Raw genomic sequence first — 19707 nt, forward strand, 5'->3', positions numbered from 1 at the left:
TGCTATTTTTCTGTCCAGCTTGCTATTTTGATTTTTGTCTTGCTTGCTGGAAGCTCTGGGACGCAGAGGGAGCGCCTCCGCACCGTGAGTCGGTGCGGAGGGTCTTTTGCGCCCTCTGCGTGGTCTTTTTGTAGTTTTTTGTGCTGACCGCAAAGTTACCTTTCCTATCCTCAGTCTGTTCAGTAAGTCGGGCCTCTCTTTGCTAAATCTATTTCATCTCTGTGTTTGTATTTTCATCTTTACTCACAGTCATTATATGTGGGGGGCTGCCTTTTCCTTTGGGGAATTTCTCTGAGGCAAGGTAGGCTTATTTTTCTATCATCAGGGCTAGCTAGTTCCTTAGGCTGTGTCGAGTTGCATAGGGAGCGTTAGGAGCAATCCACGGCTATTTCTAGTGTGTGTGATAGGATTAGGGATTGCGGTCAGCAGAGTTCCCACGTCTCAGAGCTCGTCCTATATTATTTGTAACTATCAGGTCATTCCGTGTGCTCTTAACCACCAGGTCCATTATTGTCCTTACCACCAGGTCATAACAGGTCAGGTAAGGAAGATCTATGAGATGGAGGAAAGATGATGAGTTCAGATTTGTCCACATTGAGTTTGAGGAAGCGAGAGGAGAAGAAGGAGGATATGGCTGATAGACTCTCCGGGATTCTGGACAGTAGAGAGGTGATGTCTGGACCAGAAAGGTAGATCTGAGTGTCATCAGCATAAAGGTGGTACTGGAATCCATGAGGCTATATGAGTTGTCCCAGACCAAGTGTATAGATTGAGAAGAGTAGGGGTCCTAGAACAGAGCCTTGGGGGACTCCAACTGAGAGAGGGTGGGATGAGGAGGTAGCGTGGGAGTGGGAGACGCTGAATGTGCGGTTGGAAAGGTATGAGATCCAGGATAGGGCGAGGTCTTTGATGCCAAAGGAGGAGAGGATCTGTAGTAGGAGGCAGTGGTCAACTGTATTGAAAGCAGAGGACAAGTCTAGAAGGAGGAGTACAGAGTATTGTGCGTTAGCTTTGGGTGTAAATAGGTCATTAGTGATTTTGGTCAGGGCTGTCTCAGTTGAGTGATGGGGCGGAAACCAGGTTGTAGATTGTCAAAGAGAAAGTTTGATGGGAGGTGGGAGGAAAAGTTCAGCGTGGACGTGCTGCTCCAAGAGTTTGGAAGCAAATAGGAGCAGCGATACTGGGCGATAGCTGGACATAGCTATTTGATCGAGGGTTGGCTTTATAAGGATAGTCGTGATTGTGGCATGTTTGAAAGCAAAAGGGAAAGTGCCAGAAGTTAAGTTGAAGAGGTGGGTTAGGGATGGGATAAGAGTGGTGGTGAGGTTGGGGAGGAGGTGGGATGGGATGGGGTTGAGCACACAGGTGGTGAGGTGCGATTTGGAGAGGAGACAATTAAGCCCCCCTTCAGTGATGTTGGATAGGTAGGTTATGGGGTTTGGGCATTGGTCTGGTAATCTAATAATACAACTACAAAATCAGAACAGATTCTGGACTTAATACACACAAATGTTTGTGGTTCAATGAGTACTCAAACTGGTGGAAAGAAGAGGTATTTTCTCACATTTATCCATGAGCATTCAAGATTCACAGTTGGCTATTTGCTTCACAGCAAAGATGCAGTTCCAGAGAAACTTGAAATATATCTCGTTGAAGTATATAACAAATTTGGGAAAATGCCAAAAATTCAACATGCAGATAATGGAACTGAATACACAAGTAATAAGACACAAAGCATTTTAAGGAAAACAGAAGCGTGTTTCAGACGACTGTATCATACAACCCTTTTCAAAGGAACCGGACACTTTGTAAAAGTGTAAGAAATATGCTATTTGACACAGATTTGTCAACAACATATTGAGGCAAAGCAATCATGACAGCTTGCTATCTTCAAAACCAGACTACCAGGTAAAGCTACTGAGAACACTCCATTGGAGCAATGGAACAGCAAGAAGCCTGAACTACAACACATAAGAATATTCGAAGTAAAGTATTTGTACATATCCCCCCCCCAAAAAAAATGTGGCAAGTGGGAATCTCATGCAAAGGAGGGTATTCTAGTGGGGTATAGTTAAACTCAAAAAAGGATATAGGATCTTGCACCCAGGAACCAACAAGGTCACAATAAGAAGAGATGTAATGATTAATGAGAACATCGTGTTACTCAATTCATACCATGATGACATATCATGACATCATACCAGTAGTCCATCTAAAGCAACAACAATCTCATTCACAATTTCAAAATAACAAGGAAACCACTGAAGAAGCAACAGAAAATTCAAGTGAACCTGAAGTCAGGAAATTGTCAAGATCAAACAAGGGTATACCAACTAAGTGTCTATCATACTTTTTTGCAACAACTATCTGTCCATGAACAACTTAAGTGGCTTAATGCTGCTAATGAGGAAATTAAATCCCTTCTTCTTCTATAAGCTTGGAAACTCAAAAAACTACCCAAGGCAAGAAAGCAATCAAATGTAAATTGGTTTGTAAGACCAAGTATGACTCCGAAGACAACGTTCACAGATTTAAAGCAATATTAGTCGCATATGGATATTCTCAGAAATATGGTGAAGATTATGCTGTCACATTTTTTCTTGTTCCTAAACAGACCACATTCAGGACTCTAATGGCTATAGGTGCTGTACAAAAGATGTTTGTCAGACATTTTGACATCAAAACTGCCGTTTTAAATGGTGAAATTGAAGAGGACTTGTACATGACTATGATGACAAAGAATTTCTTCTTAATTTTGCCAGACGTTAATTCTGTAGGCCCAGAATCATAGACTATTGTCTGAATTATTGATTATTCTTGTAGATGGAGTTGATATTTGCAAATTGATGAATGGTTGTTATTTACCTCTTATATCAGCTCCTACAGTTTATTATACTGTTATCTTTACAAAAAAGGGACGCAACGTCACTGAACAGTGATGTTTGCTGATCTGTTGATTATACATTATACCAGGCCATGCAGTTTGTTGACTTGCAAACATTGAAGGATAAACTATGAATAATCAAACAATGCGGGTTAACCTCATCACCCCTTCCCCTTATTGATGGCTTGAAGGACAGTTGTGAACTATATAAGGAAACTTTGCCTCTATTTCAAGTGAATTTGCAGGATGCCAGGTTAGGAAACCATGGCTTCAGCTGGAAGAACACAGATCTGTTCCATTGACCATCGCTAAACCCTCATAGACATCTTGAAGGTTGGAACAATTAGGTCACGTGGCTACATACTTCACTGCTCTTGGTTAGCTTCCTAAGCTTGTTGTTATCTCTTCTCTGTGAGTGCCCGCCAAAAACAGGGTGCCACTGGTGGGAGTAGTCAGCTCTGGAAAATCCTGCGTGATTTTATATAATGTGGCGTAATTAAATTTGTTTATTGCGAGACTGACCAGATGATAGCTGATGTTATGGGAAAATCACATCCAAGAGCCAAATTTGAAGAATTCAGAACCACTATAAGACTAAGAGGATAAGTGGTTGTTAAGTGGGGGTGTTGGAATAATGCATATTATTGTATATATTGCCACAATTACTGCTTTCTATTGTTCGGTAGTGCATGAGTTTCTGTCTCCAGCAATAGTGTTATATTGCCAGTAAAGCACTGTTAAAAACAACAAAACAGGAAGTTCCTGCTCACTGTGTGTGTAGCTGGAGCATATTTTTCTTTCTCTTTGCAATCTGACAGACAAGATGCTAAGATCATAAGCTATAAGAAATACCGGATGTAAGCTGTGTTATCTTTGCTCCTGAATAAATATATATTCACTGTTGAACAACTGAACAGTACAGAGATTAATCCACTGCCAACAAAATTACATTTTGAGACAAATTTTCAGAATTTGGAATTCTGTCTGGAATCACAATCCTACCTGTTTTTGTTTTTTTAAGTTTGATGCAGTCTTTTTTTAGCAAAATCCAGTAGTAGATTTAAAAAATGAAAATTAAGTAAAAACTTGCTGAATTCAATTTAATCTTTCCTTTCAAAAGCAGCACCAAAGCTGAGTGATCGTAGCCCAAAAGCTAACCTCTAGTGATCCACTTAAAAGAAGATACACTTCAAACTGTAAATTTAAGCATCAAATCTAAAATAATGTAATTTACAAGAACAGAAAGCTTAAATGACTTGAATATCTAACAGAAATGGAATTCCGTGCTCTTTTTCAGTTTGTACAGGCAACTTTCTAGCTAACAATGTCTTGTGATTACAGCAATTACACTGAGTCAGAGATTCACAGTGTTTCATCGGACAAATATTAAAATTGAGAGTCCTCAGTAATTGATATCTTTTGTTGGCTTACGGAAAAGATGGTAATAAATGTCAAGCTTTCGAGACTACTCAGGTCTCCTCTTTAAGCATTATGTAACGCAAAATCTGAAGAGTCGCATATTTATACACAAAAGGACATAGAGTAGTGCAGTTTGAGGACTCTCAAGTTTTAATATTTTTGTATTTAAGATATATTTTTCAAGTCTTTTCCCATTCTCTGCTGTGTGAGCGGGGTGTGATTTCAGCAGTGTAGAGAAGAAGGCATGGCAACTTATATTGTGAGCTAGTTCACTTGAGACTCTGATTTTGACTGGACTGAAACTCAAATACTAAAGCTTTTAAGGAAAATGTTCCACGAAGTTCCTACAGAAACGGAATTGAGAACCCTTTATGAAAGTCTGGCATTCTTGGCTTAGAATTTTGATCTTTAATTAAAAAGCGTTTCAAAGATTCCAGCAAAATTTCATTATATGTGTTATATAAATTGGGCTTGTTGGTATATGAGTTTCATATTGTTGATTATCTGTACCCACTTTGATGTAACTTCCCTCTTTTTTCGCTTGGTGTCCCTGGATGGTATTTTGCTTTGCTAGATGGTATTTGTAACTGCTATGTAATAAAGCTTAATTTTATCATTTATTGGTTTTGGATCTCTTCATATTCCCATAAGTATTACACATTATGGGAGTTTTTTGTTGCTGAAATAGGAGAGTATAGCATGATCACAACTCTGCAATACCTTTAATTCCATAGAGGAGCAATAATATGGCTGTTATGGTAGGTTTGAAGTACTGGAGCCATCTGTTTTCTATCCCATGCATTTTCCACATTGGAGCAACTGTTAAATGTAGGAACGAATGTCTCTAGACAAAAGCAGTCTCCAGGAAGAAGTCGATTACAGCTCTCTCCCCTAGAGAGCAATATTTGTGTGTATACCCAATCTAATTTAGGTCTTCAGCAGTGCAATAAAGCTGTCATCTATCAGTAAATCCTCTAATGATAATGACTGAGATTACTCTGCCCTCCCTATACCTGGTGCTGGGCTGGTGAGTTATATTATGGGCAGTTTAGGCCCAATTCTCTAGAGCAGTGTTCCCCAACTCCGGTCCTCATGTTTTCAGGATTTCTTTAGTATGGCCTAGGTGATGGAATTATTGCCTGTGCAGGTGATGCAATTATTACCTGTGCAATACTAAGGAAATCCTGAAAACATGACCTGTTGGTGGCTCTTGAGGACCGGAGTTGGGGAACACTGCTCTAGATCCTCACAGGCCATTATCTTAAAGGCAATCTGTCAACAGGTTTTTACCATCCAATATGAGAGCAGCAGAAACCCTGATTCCAGTGATGTGTCACTTGCTTGTTTGCTTAGAGAATTTTTTATAAAATCACTGTTTTATCAGCAGAAGATTATCACTAGAAGACTATTTGACTTGCTGCACACCCCACCACTGATTGGCAGCTTTCTGCTTATGTATAGTGTAACAAACAAATATTTATAAAGCATGCATATGTATTAGTATTGGCTAGAAACATACTCATATCAGACTCCCTATCGATGCTTAGAAACAATCAGTGGAGTGGATTCTTCCAATATTAGTGCCTACATACTGTATGAATAACAAAGGTATTCACAAACCACTCACACATATATAAAATATATTCAAATGAAATAAAATAACAATAATAAATGTAAAAATAAAGTTTAAAAGAGATGAATCAAGTAAGGTGGCTCAAGTAAACAACAAGGTTAGCAGTTCACATATGTTAAGAATGGCTCCGATCCTTTGACAAAGCATTTCTTGTAAAAAGCACTTCGATATGGCTGCGGTGATCTCTGCTCTGCAGTATGGGTGGGCAGTAGCAGTACTGTGTGACGTGTGTATATTGATACCCCTGTGTCTATAGGCCATTGTGCAGGATCGGTCATTTATAAATTGGAGCTATTCTTAACATACGTGAACTGCTAACCTTGCCCTTTACTATAGCCAACGTCCTCATTACTTGATTAGTCTCTTTTTAAACTTTATTTTTAAGCGTATTTTTATTTTTTTATATTCCTAACCTTGTACAATAAAAATGTAGAATATATTTTATATGTGCATGAGTGGTTTGTGAATGACTTTGGTATTCAAGTGTAGACATTAATTATGCACAGTGTACACAGAAACCAGCCGGTCAGTGGTGTGGGCGGAGGTTATACAGAGCTCAGCCTTTAGAGAACCGCTAGATTTGTAGCAGAGAAAACAGTTTTTTAAATAAAAACTGCAGGACACAGTTGATTTTTATCACAACTACACTAAGTAGACCAGTAAGTGATACATCTTTAGAATCAGGATTTCTGCACCTACATCATGCTGCTTTGGGCTAGCAAAAACTTGGTGACACACTTCCTTTAAAACATGGCCAGTCACATTTTACCCCACATGACTCATATTATCCCACTAGTCGTAGCTCTCTAGCCTCTCTAGCTGTTGTAGCTCTCTAGCCTCTCTAGCTGTTGTAGCTCTCTAGCCTCTCTAGCTGTTGTAGCTCTCTAGCCTCTCTAGCTGTTGTAGCTCTCTAGCCTCTCTAGCTGTTGTAGCTCTCTAGCCTCTCTAGGTGTTGTAGCTCTCTAGCCTCTCTAGCTGTTGTAGCTCTCTAGCCTCTCTAGCTGTTGTAGCTCTCTAGCCTCTCTAGCTGTTGTAGCTCTCTAGCCTCTCTAGGTGTTGTAGCTCTGTACCCAGAGCTTGTAGCTCTGTTGACTGAAACTGCCCTGATCATATGACCCACGATTGGTAGTATGGTCCTGCTGACTCCTTTATTGGGATAAAGACTATGGTGCATGCAGCTACACAGTATCGGCACAGCTGGTGAGGTGACACATTTCCCAATTTTGTTGGTGAACCTTGCTAAAAAGCATGCTAATTTATGGAGACTTCATGCACCCAAACCAGGTTTCTCCCTGTCCTTCCCCCGCCATACACTAGGTTCCACACTGTCCTTCCTGTCTCCCTGCCCCATGTGCAGTACTGTTTCTGTTACCCCCCGTGCACGCACAACAAATTCTTCTTGTTGCCCCTGCACCAAGTGCCTCAGGCTTCTTGCTGTCCCTTTCAAGGTGGCGCAAAACTGTCTGCAGTACAGAAATAAAGGCTAACTGTACTGTTGAGTAACTTTTCAGAATAAGCTGTACTGTGTGTATACATGAAGAATAACACTATATCTGGCCAGTCTATGACGTAAATATTACATTATCACTAGTTTACCAGTCTGCATGCTCCATTTTTTAATTCGCAATCCATGTGCTGCAGTGATCTCTCCTACAACAGCACAGCTTACAGAGATGGATTTGTCCTCATCACTCACTTTTTAGCACATAGAGACAAGCAACAACATAGAGGACAAAATACTATAATGTTCAGCTGTCAGGATGTGAATCAGCTTTGGGATGAGGTAACAGACTTGTTAGAATTCCACCACAATCTTTCTATGTTTCCCTCTGCTTGTTTCCTGTCCCTGCTCCTTACTCTTCTTCCTTCTGCTCCGCTCCATAGAGTATAACAGGCTAAGTTACAAGACTCCTGCAGTCTTTCTTGTCAGGGCAAGAAGGATTAGAGCTGATTTTCACAGTGAATAAGTTCAGGAAGCAGAGCGGAGAGGTAGAAGTGGCTAAGTGGGAGAGAGAGGTAGTGGATTTCCCTGATAATATGTATAACAGAGGTTCTTATATCCTCCTATACTATTGATTTATGCAAAGTTTGTGGAAAGTATATTTCCATTTTAAGTCATCACTTAAAGAAGTCATCATGTTGATATGAACTGAATATGGATGAAAAGGAAAGTGAATCACTACAATCTGAGGAAATACCACCTGTGAGTCATGGGATTTAATAGCTGTTTATTCTGCTTCTGACTGCATTGGATCAGAAATGCATAACAGGTCAAAATATGTCTGCCCGCTCGCTGTTACTATAGAATTAGGGAGGAAGCCCAAATTTTGTAAGGAGCTTAAGGTAAATTTAATTTGCCACTGGTCTCAGTCTACACAGCAAAGCTGAAAAGTAACTTTGCTGTGTAGTTATTTTTTTTTTTTTACATGGAAAAACATAAAACCAGCACTTTTTCATATCCAGAAATATTCATTTTTTTTTTTAAATATCAGCCCCCTGGAAATTATATTTGCACTGAAGAATGTATCACTTTACAATGCTAATAAATTATTCCATTTCCATGTAAGAATCAGATACTGCTCTGTCATCTAATACGACAGTGCGGATAATACAATAAAAGCTATTAAATAAAAATAATATCTTAATGAAGCTCGTTTATCAAAGGGAAACAGTAAGTAATTTCATCACGTCTGACGGCATTTGGGAATTTGAAATGTCATTAAGTTCTTTTTCTGTCTGTTTTCCCAGCCTAGTAATAATGCAACGGAGGGACAGGCCGTGACTGTGGAAATCATCCTGACACTGCAACTAGTGCTCTGCATTTATGCCGCTACTGACGACAGACGGGATGACAATGTGGGCTCACCATCACTTTCCATTGGTCTTTCTGTGGTGGTGGGTCACTTAGTTGGGGTAAGTGCTGGTATTTTATTTGGGTTATGCCCATTTTTTGTATTATGCCTTTTCTATAGTAAATAGTTGTGTAACTTAGCAAAGCTTAGCCACTATAAAGATCTTCCGATCTTATATCTGTAGAGCCAGGAGGACATTGAGAGTTTCTAAAAAAAATGCTGTATATGAATGGTCTTATACACTGCAGTAAGAGTCACTGCTGGGGCCTAAACCTCCTTGAAAATTGTTGATAAGTTCAAGTGTGTTTCTAAGCGCTATGCCGTAGCTTTGAAGTGCTTTCTGGCCTCAAATCCCGTGAAGGCTCAAAATCAGGATAAGATAAACCCTAGGAGTGTCTGTTCTGCGCCTGCCCTGATACAGAGCTCAACTGAAGCCATCGCTGTCTTTAAGGGGGAGGGAGATGGGTTGAGAAAAGGTGTATCAGACCGCCCCCCAGTGCACTGACCAGCTATCAAATAAATAATTTTTTCTGGGAACATAAACCACGTATTTTGACAATACAGGTACAAATATTCTCAGGGCAAGCAGTCCAAAAAGCTGATGTGCTTAGTTCAGAACCCATTTATGATCTAACAAGCTCCCTTTAAGTCGATGTAATTATATCTTGTAAGTTAACTTTTTTTTCAAATGGTCAATACCCCAAATAAATGTGCATCATAATAAAAAAGTTTTAAAAAAATGGCCGAATTGCTGTTTTTCTATATTTTTCATTGATTTTAAGGTGTCACATAATGCTTTTCCCTAACTATATTATTATTATCCTCATCTTGGTAATGGGACAACTATTTTGTACTAATATGAGGACAAACAGCTGTTTTTGGCGCTATCAGCAAGAATAATATCAAACCATCACATGATTTTGTACGCATACAATAATACGCTCAAGTAAATGTACCTTCTCATGCCAAATCTGTTAGATTAACTCTTTCCACCAGCATCTTCATCTAATATCAGCTCCAATTGCTGCTGTCAAATAATTTACCTGCTATTGTCAGTCTCTGACAGCAGAGTTTAATTGGCACTATCCTAATTCTGGTGCCCACAGCTTCCCACCCACAATGAGATTGTGGGCTCCCGATCAGTTGCCATGGCAGCCACAAGCTTGTTGTATATAGAAGTGATCAAGCGATCGAGTTCAAGTCTTCCAAAGGGATTAGAAAAATAAAGTAAAATGAAGAAAAAAAGCTTATAAAAAATAAAAAAATATAAAAGTTTCAATCCCGCTACTCTTCCCAGTGTAAAAATAACAAAAGAAAAAAATAAAATAAATAAATTGTCAATGCCACAAAGAAGTTGATAAAAAAAAAATGAAATTGCAGAAACAAAAAAAATCCCCTGGGAGGGTATGGAGTTAACCGTGGCAAATAAACTTAATTTGGGCAGTGAGGCTGGGGTCACGCGACCAATGATTCTCTCCTGCAAGAGTATCGGATCTGCTATTCGAAATGACTCTCGGCTCAAACTCCGTCAGAGTCTGTGCCGAGTGTCATTTTAGTGTGATCTGATTCTTTCACATGAGAGAATCGCATCACAGGTGTGGAGAAGATGGAGAACTTAATTTCTCCATCTTCTCCATAGTCTCAGTCCGCTGACATCTGAGTGCAGTCCAACGTTTCACGTGCACCGATAGACTTGTATTGGTGCGTTTGATCCGAATTCTGGAATTCGTGGAATAGAATGCTGCAATTTGTTTGTCATGCTGAATCGGTATGAAAAAAATAGCAGATCTGCACTTCCCTATAGTATAACATTGTGCCAAGTCCTAGCCAATGAGCAATCGGCCATGTTATATGCTCATTAGTGATGAGCGAGTATACTCGTTGCTCGGGTTTTCCCGAGCACACTCGGGTGGTCTCCGAGAATTTGTGACTGCTCGGAAATTTAGTTTTCCTTGCCTCAGCTGCATGATTTACAGCTGATAGACAGCTTGAATATATGTGGGGATTCCCTATCAACCAGGTAACCCCCACATGTACTCAGGCTGGCTAGTAGCTGTAAATCATGCAGCTGCGTCAACAAAAACTAAATCTCCGAGCAGTCACAAATACTCAGAGACCACCCGAGCAACGAGTACACTCACTCATCACTAATGCTCATGTGAGGGAGCCCTAAGGTGAAGTCTCATACAAAGTCTTGCCTTTTCTTCAATTGTTGAACTCTTTTAATGAAAATTCAAGAGAAACTCCTAGGATTGTGCAATACAATGTGTCAAGTCCTACTGTCATTTTTCAGCTGACTACTGCGTCCTAATAGCTCAGACTGTGATGTCAGTAACCAAGTATTGACATCAGTAATGGTAAATCACGCACGTTCGAGGAGACCTCAGGCATGTCATTAAACATTCATTAATATTGTGTAATTATTTCTGCCTGTCATTGATGACTACATAAAGTATTCTGTCCATGATACATCACACAGTAGGAGATCTGAGCAGATGGATTCTTGGAAGAGAGATGGAAATTTACATGTCAGATCTTCTTTGAAACTCTCATTAACTTTTACAGCCCGTCATAACTTTACATTATGATGCCCAATATTTCTTGCTGTTGATGGTATTATTCTAATAAATGCTACTATATTTCAATTTTATGAAGGAAAAACTTAAAAATGTCAGTGTGTAGCTGAGCGTTAGTGATACTTATACTTAGTTAATGATCTTGTTTCTTACCAATCTTTCAAAGAGAATTGAAAAGTAGGCACCCCTTAATCCCCCCTTGCAATTGTCAATTTTTGGTTTTGCAGTATCATTTTTTTTTCTGCCCTTTCTCCAAGAGTTGAATGTTTTTTTTTGCTTTTCCATTGACATAGCCACAAGAGGGTTATTTTATATAAGACAAGCTGTAGTTTTGAATGACACCTTTTACTTTACCATATAATGTACTGAAAAACTTGAACACAATTCCATGTGCAGTAAAATTATCCAAAAAAACTTATTTTCATCAATTTTTTTTAGTTTTGTTTTTATGGTTTTCTTTATGCAGTAAAAATTATCCTGCAACTTGATTCTTTAGGTTAAGCCGGGGTCACACTTGCGTGTGCAATGCGAGAAACTCGCGAGAGTCTCTCACATCAATTCCTGGCACTGCCGCCGGCGGTTCAGACCAGAGCATTCAGCTGCGTAGAAATACACTGTGTGCAGAATTATTAGGCAAGTTGTATTTTAGAGGATTATTTTATTATTGATCAACAACTATGTTCTCAATCAACCCAAAAGACTCATAAATATCAAAGCTTAATATTTTTGGAAGTCTTTTTTAGATTTGGCTATCTTAGGAGGATATCTGTTTGTGCAAGTAACTATTACTCTGCTGAATTATTAGGCAACTTAATAAAAACCAAATATATTCCCATCTCACTTGTTTATTTTCACCAGGTAATCCAATATCACTGTACAAAATGTAGAAATAAACATTTCTGACATGCAAAAACAAAACTCCCAAAAATTAGTGACCAATATAGCCACCTTTCTATATGATGACACTCAGCAGCCTTCCATCCATAGATTCTGTCAGTTGCTTGATCTGTTTATGATCAACATTGCGTGCAGCAGCCACCAGAGCCTCACAGACACTGTTCCGAGAGGTGGACTGTTTTCCCTCCCTGTAGATATCACATTTTATGAGGGACCACAGGTTCTCTATGGGGTTCAGATCAGGTGAACAAGGGGGCCATGTCATTTTTTCTTCTTTGAGACCTTTACTGGCCAGCCACGCTGTGGAGTAGTTGGAGGCATGTGATGGAGCATTGTCCTGCATGAAAATCATGTTTTTCTTGAACGATACCGACTTCTTCCTGTACCACTGCTTCAAGAAGTTGTCTTCCAGAAACTGGCAGTAGGTCTGGGAGTTGAGCTTCACTCTATCCTCAAGCCGAAAAGGTCCCACAAGTTCATCTTTGATGATACCAGCCCATACCAGTACCCCACCTCAACGTTGCTGGCGTCAGTCAGAGTGGAGCTCTCTGCCCTTTACTGATCCAGCCTCTGTCCCATCCATCTGGCCCATCAAGAGTCACTCTCATTTCATCAGTCCATAAAACCTTTGAAAAGTCAGTCTTAAGATATTTCTTGGCCCAGTCTTGACGTTTTATCTTATGTTTCTTGTTCAGAGGTGGTCGTTTTTCAGCCTCAGCCTTCCTTTCCTTGGCCATGTCCCCGAGTATTGCACACCTTGTGCTTTTTGTTACTTCAGTAACGTTACAGCTCTAAAATATGGCAAAACTGGTGGCAAATGCCATCTTGGCAGCTTCATGCTTAATTTTCCTCAATTGATGGGCAGTTATTTTGCGCCTTTTTTGACCAACACGCTTCTTGCGACCCTGTTGGCTATTTTCCATGAAACGCTTGATTGTTCGGTGATCAAGCTTCAAAAGTTTGGCAATTTCAGGACTGCTGCATCCCTCTGCAAGACACCTCACAATTTTGGGCTTTTCAGAGCCCGTCAAATCTCTCTTCTGACCCATTTTGCCAAAGGAAAGGAGGTTGTCTAATAATGAAGCACACCTTATATAGGGTTTTGATGTCATTAGACAACACCCCTCCTCATTGCAGAGATGCACATCACCTGATATACTTAATTGGTAGTTGGATCTCAAGCCTGAACCTAGTGGGTGGTTAGAATACCTTGTTCCTTGCATCACACTATAAAGGCTGCCGTCACAGATTGACAGCAGCATTTAACAGGATACCCGCAGCATGCGTTAGTAGCAGATGATGGCTGAGTAAGGCTACTTTCACACTTGCATCGGTACAGGGCCGTTGCCATGCATCGGCATGACGTACCGACGCATGTTGTGAAAGAAATGAACAATGGGGGCAGCGGATGCAGTTTTTCAATGCATCCGCTGCCCCATTGTAATGTCCGGGGAGGAGGAAGCAGAGTTTCGGCCACGCATGCATGGTCGAAAATGGCGGACTTGAAGCACAAAAAAACGTTAAATTGCGACGTGTGGCCATACGTCGCAATGCGTCGCTAATGCAAGTCTTTGGAGAAAAAACGCATCCCGCGGGCACATTTGGAGGATGCATTTTTTCTCCAAAACGACGCATTGCGATGTACGCCGCCAAACAACGCTAGTGTGAAAGTAGCCTAACACAGCCATCATCTACCAGCAAGGATGAGGGCTTAATTCATGAGCCCACATCAAAAGCAAGGGAGCCGACATTGGATACACTAGTATGTCTAACATCAGAAAGATGTTAATTAATTTTATGCTTTTAAAGATCAAATATCCTTATTCTCTTTTTTACTCCCTTATTGTTAATGAAGGGAAAAGAGGGTGATTCAAATATTTATATATTTTTTATATATATTTAATTTTTTTATTTATTTATTACTGTTTTTTACTGATCAAGACTAGATCCCTTGACCAATATACTGCTATACTTTTGCATTGCAGTATATACAAAAAATTATGTTCTCTGGCTGGGCTTCACAGTAGGACAAAGATGGCAGCTCCAGGAGGCGCTCGACTACCATGACAACCCTGTGCTTACGCTGCGTCAATGATTGACAGCAGCATTTAAATGTTTTAAGGGACTCTGTCACCTGAATTTGGAGGGAACAATCTTCAGCCATAGAGGCGGGGTTTTCGGGTGTTTGATTCACCCTTTCTTTACCCGCTGGCTGCATGCTGGCTGCAATATTGGATTGAATTTCATTCTCTGTCCTCCGTAGTACACGCCTGCACAAGGCAAGATTGCCCTAAACAAAAAAACTTAAATATAAATATATATATATATATACATGTGTGTGTATATATATATATATATATATATATACAATAAATGTCATTTGATTATCCAAGTGAAAGAAATCTTTAAAACTCTTGAAAATTATGTTACTGTCCTTGGTCATCAATAGGGAAAAAATGTCCAGGTCTTAAACTAGTTAATCCGCTTATTGTTGTGGGATTATTCTATTAATTTAATACTAAAGCAATCAATGCCTTTAAATATTTTGTTAATCTTAATAACATGAAATATTTGATTGATATCAGCTTATAAAAGTAAACAAATCGATGTGAATACTTTTCTGCCCAATGATGACAAAAGTAAACAAAATAACTTTCATCTACTTGCATCACATTATCATGCCACGGGTTACATGTTTATCTATGTGAGTAATGGTAATGGGCTCTTTGTGATAATCTGTTGTAATGATTGAATTGCCACCAACACTTGCAGATAATAACATTAATATATTTCTTACTAGATGATGTAATATCCCAATATAAACTGTTCTTTCGTCCTTGACTTTAGATTTATTTCACCGGCTGTTCAATGAATCCAGCTCGCTCATTTGGACCAGCTCTGGTAGTTGGAAATTTCAACACACACTGGGTAAGACAAATGAAGAGACCTCTAAAATGCAGTAAAAACCCTGAAAAGATGACAATAAGTGGAAATTATTACATTATTTATGACACTGGGTGTAAAAAATGGCGACTGCATTAGGTATTTCTCCAATTTGTTGGATATTTATAAAAAATAAAATAGATGTACCGTAAATGATAAAGGAAGTTTATTTTTATTTTTTGCTGTATGGGTTTCAACTCTGTAACAGAACACGTAACAAAATGCCACAAACGTATATGTAATGACCGAATAGTAGTCTGTGTATATTACTGTAGAGTTAAGCAAAAAGATTCATAGGAGCCTTGTTCAGTGTCCACATCTTACCCCGTGGCAGTTAGACCAGGACAATGCTTCCTTAGTTGACTCCTGGATGCTGGCATCCTATGTGCCGTGTTATTACCTAATGATTGCTCGGCTCCACAACATCATCATGTTACAGGAGGCCTATTAACTAACATACCCAGACCCGATCACTATGCCTCATGCTATATCACGATGATAGTACTCACAAGAGGTGCATAGGAACCCTGAATAAATGTGATGATCAAGGAGGCTCTATACTGCATTGGTCCGGCTGCCTCGGAGAACCGACGTAGACCCTGGACCAAAGGTCTTGGAAATCTTTTTGGTCAATGATAATGTATATAAGTTCCAATTCATCAACATATAGCAAATCGAACCTTGGAGGACCTTGATAATGGTCTTTTCAAAGTAAGTGCAGTTTTGCATAACAGAGCCTCTGTCCGCTTCTCTTCAGCTCCTATTGTGCACAGCGCCGCTTACTTTGAAAAGCAAGGAATAAGATCTCGGATGGGCAAATAATGATGGCCCTATTATCACTTAGAACACATATTGCAACATCAGAGTAATGGTGAGATAACCGGACTGAAGGCCAACAATAGCAGAATGCCAGACACAATTGGCCCAAGCCGTCATGCTTATACACATCCTTGAGGGTCAGGTGTATTCTTCACCCACTCCCACTAAAGAGAGGGGACTTTTGCAGAGCCCTTCCCAGGTGCCAATAGCGGGGTGGCTGCTGGCTGGGCACACTTGCCACAGTTAAGTCAAACACACCAATAAGCTATACTGATAAGGCAGAGACGAACCTAGCAAACTAAACTTGGAAGGTGAGGGAGCATAAACAGGGATGTAGGAACCAGAGGTCACAATACACAAGAGCCAGAGACAGACTAAAGAAGCACTCACCAAGAACTACCAACTGTACCACTGAAGTGTGGCTTAATAATCAGCGGTGAGCAAGAGGATATGGTGGGATTAAATATCCCTCTCATGGATCACCTGACACCGCAGTGGCAACGCTCACTCTCCATCCTCTGTCCAGAGAGGAAGAGGAAGGGGCTAGGAGGGCGCTGAGAAAGGAACCTCCCACCCCATACCTGAACCAGGAGACATAGTGTTGCATGTAACTTGGCAGCAGCTGATGATGGAGAGTCCGGCATTCAGGGACCCCTGAATAGCGTTAGCGCTGGGAGCGGTGGTGTTTGGCCTCCTATCCACACCACGCCCTGTACACGGACAAGGCAGGGCCCCGGGGGTTGTCCACAATAATGCTTGGCTTTATTTATTAATAGTTGAGGCTCTAACAGACAATATTTTATCTTATACAAACATCAGGATAAATCTTTATCTCTCTCTATATTTTTCTTATCTCTGCAGATCTTCTGGATTGGACCAATGGTAGGGGCTATCCTAGCTTCCTTAATCTATAATTATGTGCTATGTCCCCAAGAGCAAAGCTTCTCTGAGAAGTTGTCTATGCTCCTAGGAAGAATGCCAACTTTGAGAGAAGTAGAAGAAGATTGGGAAGAAAGACAGGAACAGCCCAGGAGAAAATCCATGGAACTTCAGACATTGTAACCTTTACTTTATGGGATTGGCGGAAAAAGAGCCGTGATGACACTCTAACTTGTCATATTCTATAGGAGACTATAAGTAAGATAGAAGATAGGTTGGAAAATCTTAAAAATGAAGGAAATACAGTTTTTAATATAAAATACAGACTCATTGCATTTTCTATAAAGCTGTTGAAGACAGTGTGTGGTGGGAAAATAAGTATGTGCGGACAATATTACTGGCTTATTATCACAGGAATATCATGTTCAACACATTAAATCAAATAAGATCACCAATGCAGCGCTTGCATAGCTCAAATGCATCTAAAATGACAAATAACAAAACTGTTGAAAATATTTAAGTCTTCATAAAAAAAAACCTTATTATATTGTCTCCATACTCGCTATGCAAATTAACGCGTCTCCTTGGACTACAGATTACAGACTACAAATAAATCATGTGTGGTCTGATCCAGAACCCGCGCTCCCTTCTACATTTCCCCATGCTATTTGTTAACCTATCAAATGCACGATAGGAAGAAAGTAAAATTGTAGTTGCTTCATTTTTCATTTTTGATGCATTAGAGAAACTGAAGAAATGAGAATATTTGTGACCATAGAGTTTTCTTATACTGGAGATGAGTGATTCGATGTGAATCAAATTAATGTCAAATTGTAGGAAACTTTCTGGGCCTCACAAATTGGAACAATTTGCACTTTAATTCACATAAAACATAAAAAAAATGCTCATCACCGTTTTACACAAAGCAGAAGATGAGCCGGAGAAAGCACAAATAAACTCACATGGGCTTCCCGATAATGCTTTATAGCTATCACATCACATGGTATAGCACAGCCAATCAGCCATTAATAGCCTGTATAAAAGCAGGGGCAGTGAATGCAGCAGTCACTTTCTAGTGAATCTGGATAGTGAGAAGATGTCACAGTTCACAGTTTAGTAACGGAGATGAGGACAGAGAGTGAATAAAACAGTGAATAAAAATTGCAGATAGTGTGTTATAGTATAGCAGTAAAAATCAACTACCATCCATTCATCAATAGAAATATATGTTGGGGTTACTAAGGTTGTGTTTGCAATAAAGAGCTTGAAAAATGTTCAATACTTTCCTAGGAGATCACATGTGTTCCGGGAAATTGGAGGCTTTGGTCATTTCAAAAACTCGACGAAGGAAGCCAATGAGAATTTCAAAAGATCCCTCTTCTGTAATTCACAGCGCTCATTCTAAAGCTATCTCTCTCCGGTATCTCTAGCTCTCTATCACTTAGTTTACCGGATACAGCAGTTCTGACACAATAATGTAGCATGTAGCAGAGCTGAGAAAGCTTCCCCCTCCACCCACACCAGGCTTTGTATACATAGTCTATAGACACTGAGCTGCTTATCAGTGGAGGGAGTGGAGTCAGATCAGGAGGCAACTAGTCCTCACAATGATAATGTCCTGGTGATAAAACCTCCATTTTAAGTGAACAACAAGACAAAAGCTGATAAATCACACATCGATGAATTCAATGTTTTAACCCATGTCTCATGCTGTCCACAGATTACATTGCAAATACCTGCTGACAGATCCTTTCACATACAAGTTTAAATTCGCCAAGCTGCCTTTCAAAACTAGAACAATATGTAATGGAAACAAAAGCTAATCCAATAAACTAAGAAAAATGGGAGTTTGATGTGTTGTAACGGCAATTTGTTAATAAATATTGAAAATATAATTGATCACCAGAATAAAACTGGTGACGTTCACACCTGCTAAACTGGAATAAGATCACTACTTATTAATTGCCTTTCTTAATCATGCATTTTTTAAAACTATTTTATACCAGTGTATTTTTTTTTACATTTTGTTATAATAATGGATACTAAGCTTGAAGTTTTTTGCATTCCTTTGGTTGTGGTTCTACTGCAAAACTCACTTTCTTTCCAGCTGATGTTAATGGACAAAGCCTGAATATTCTGCTATAGCATTTGAAATACATATACAAATCCAAAGTTCCATTAGGGGAACCTGCCTGAGGTTAGGGTAGCATAAATTTGCTGAGAGATTCCTTTCAATGATAACAGGCTGTCCTGGACCCATGGCATCACCGTAACCCTAAATCATGATACTGCCATGATTCTCCATAGTCCTTACAATTGCTGCCAGCTACATGAGAAATATTGGCAACATTTTACCTCTAACCAGAAGATTATAAAGTCAATTATAAGGGAAATATTAGCTACAGAAACCTTTTTAGATACCAATATATATATTTTTTTTACTTTACAGCTCTTTATTATTTACTAAATTGTGGCCCGATTCTAACGCATCGGGTATTCTAGAATATGCATGTCCCCGTAGTATATGGACAATGATGATTCCAGAATTCGCGGCAGACTGTACCCGTCGCTGATTGGTCGAGGCAACCTTTATGACATCATCGTCGCCATGGCAACCGTTATGACATCGGCCTCGACCAATCACAGACGCGGGATTTCTACGTCGATGCTGTGCCCGTCGCTGATTGGTCGAGGCCTGGCGGCCTCGACCAATCAGAGACACGGGATTTCCAGGACAGACAGACAGACAGACAGACAGACAGACGGAAAAACCCTTAGACAATTATATATATAGATTGTATGTAT

The 19707-nt window shown here is 39.7% G+C and overlaps 1 protein-coding gene across 1 annotated transcript in view; it reads left to right on the forward strand.

Moving 5' to 3' along the window:
- LOC138672315 (aquaporin-2-like) overlaps nt 1-18748 on the forward strand; it is a 30666-nt gene extending 11918 nt beyond the window's left edge. The window contains exons 2-4 of the mRNA XM_069760262.1: nt 8685-8849; nt 15109-15189; nt 16885-18748. Of these exons, the coding sequence (XP_069616363.1) occupies nt 8685-8849; nt 15109-15189; nt 16885-17085 (447 nt within the window). The 3' untranslated portion in view covers nt 17086-18748. The remainder of the gene's footprint in view (nt 1-8684; nt 8850-15108; nt 15190-16884) is intronic.
- The last annotated feature ends 959 nt before the right edge of the window (nt 18749-19707 follow it).

The sequence above is a fragment of the Ranitomeya imitator genome, chromosome 3, assembly GCF_032444005.1.
Source record: "Ranitomeya imitator isolate aRanImi1 chromosome 3, aRanImi1.pri, whole genome shotgun sequence".
Lineage (NCBI taxonomy): Eukaryota > Metazoa > Chordata > Amphibia > Anura > Dendrobatidae > Ranitomeya > Ranitomeya imitator.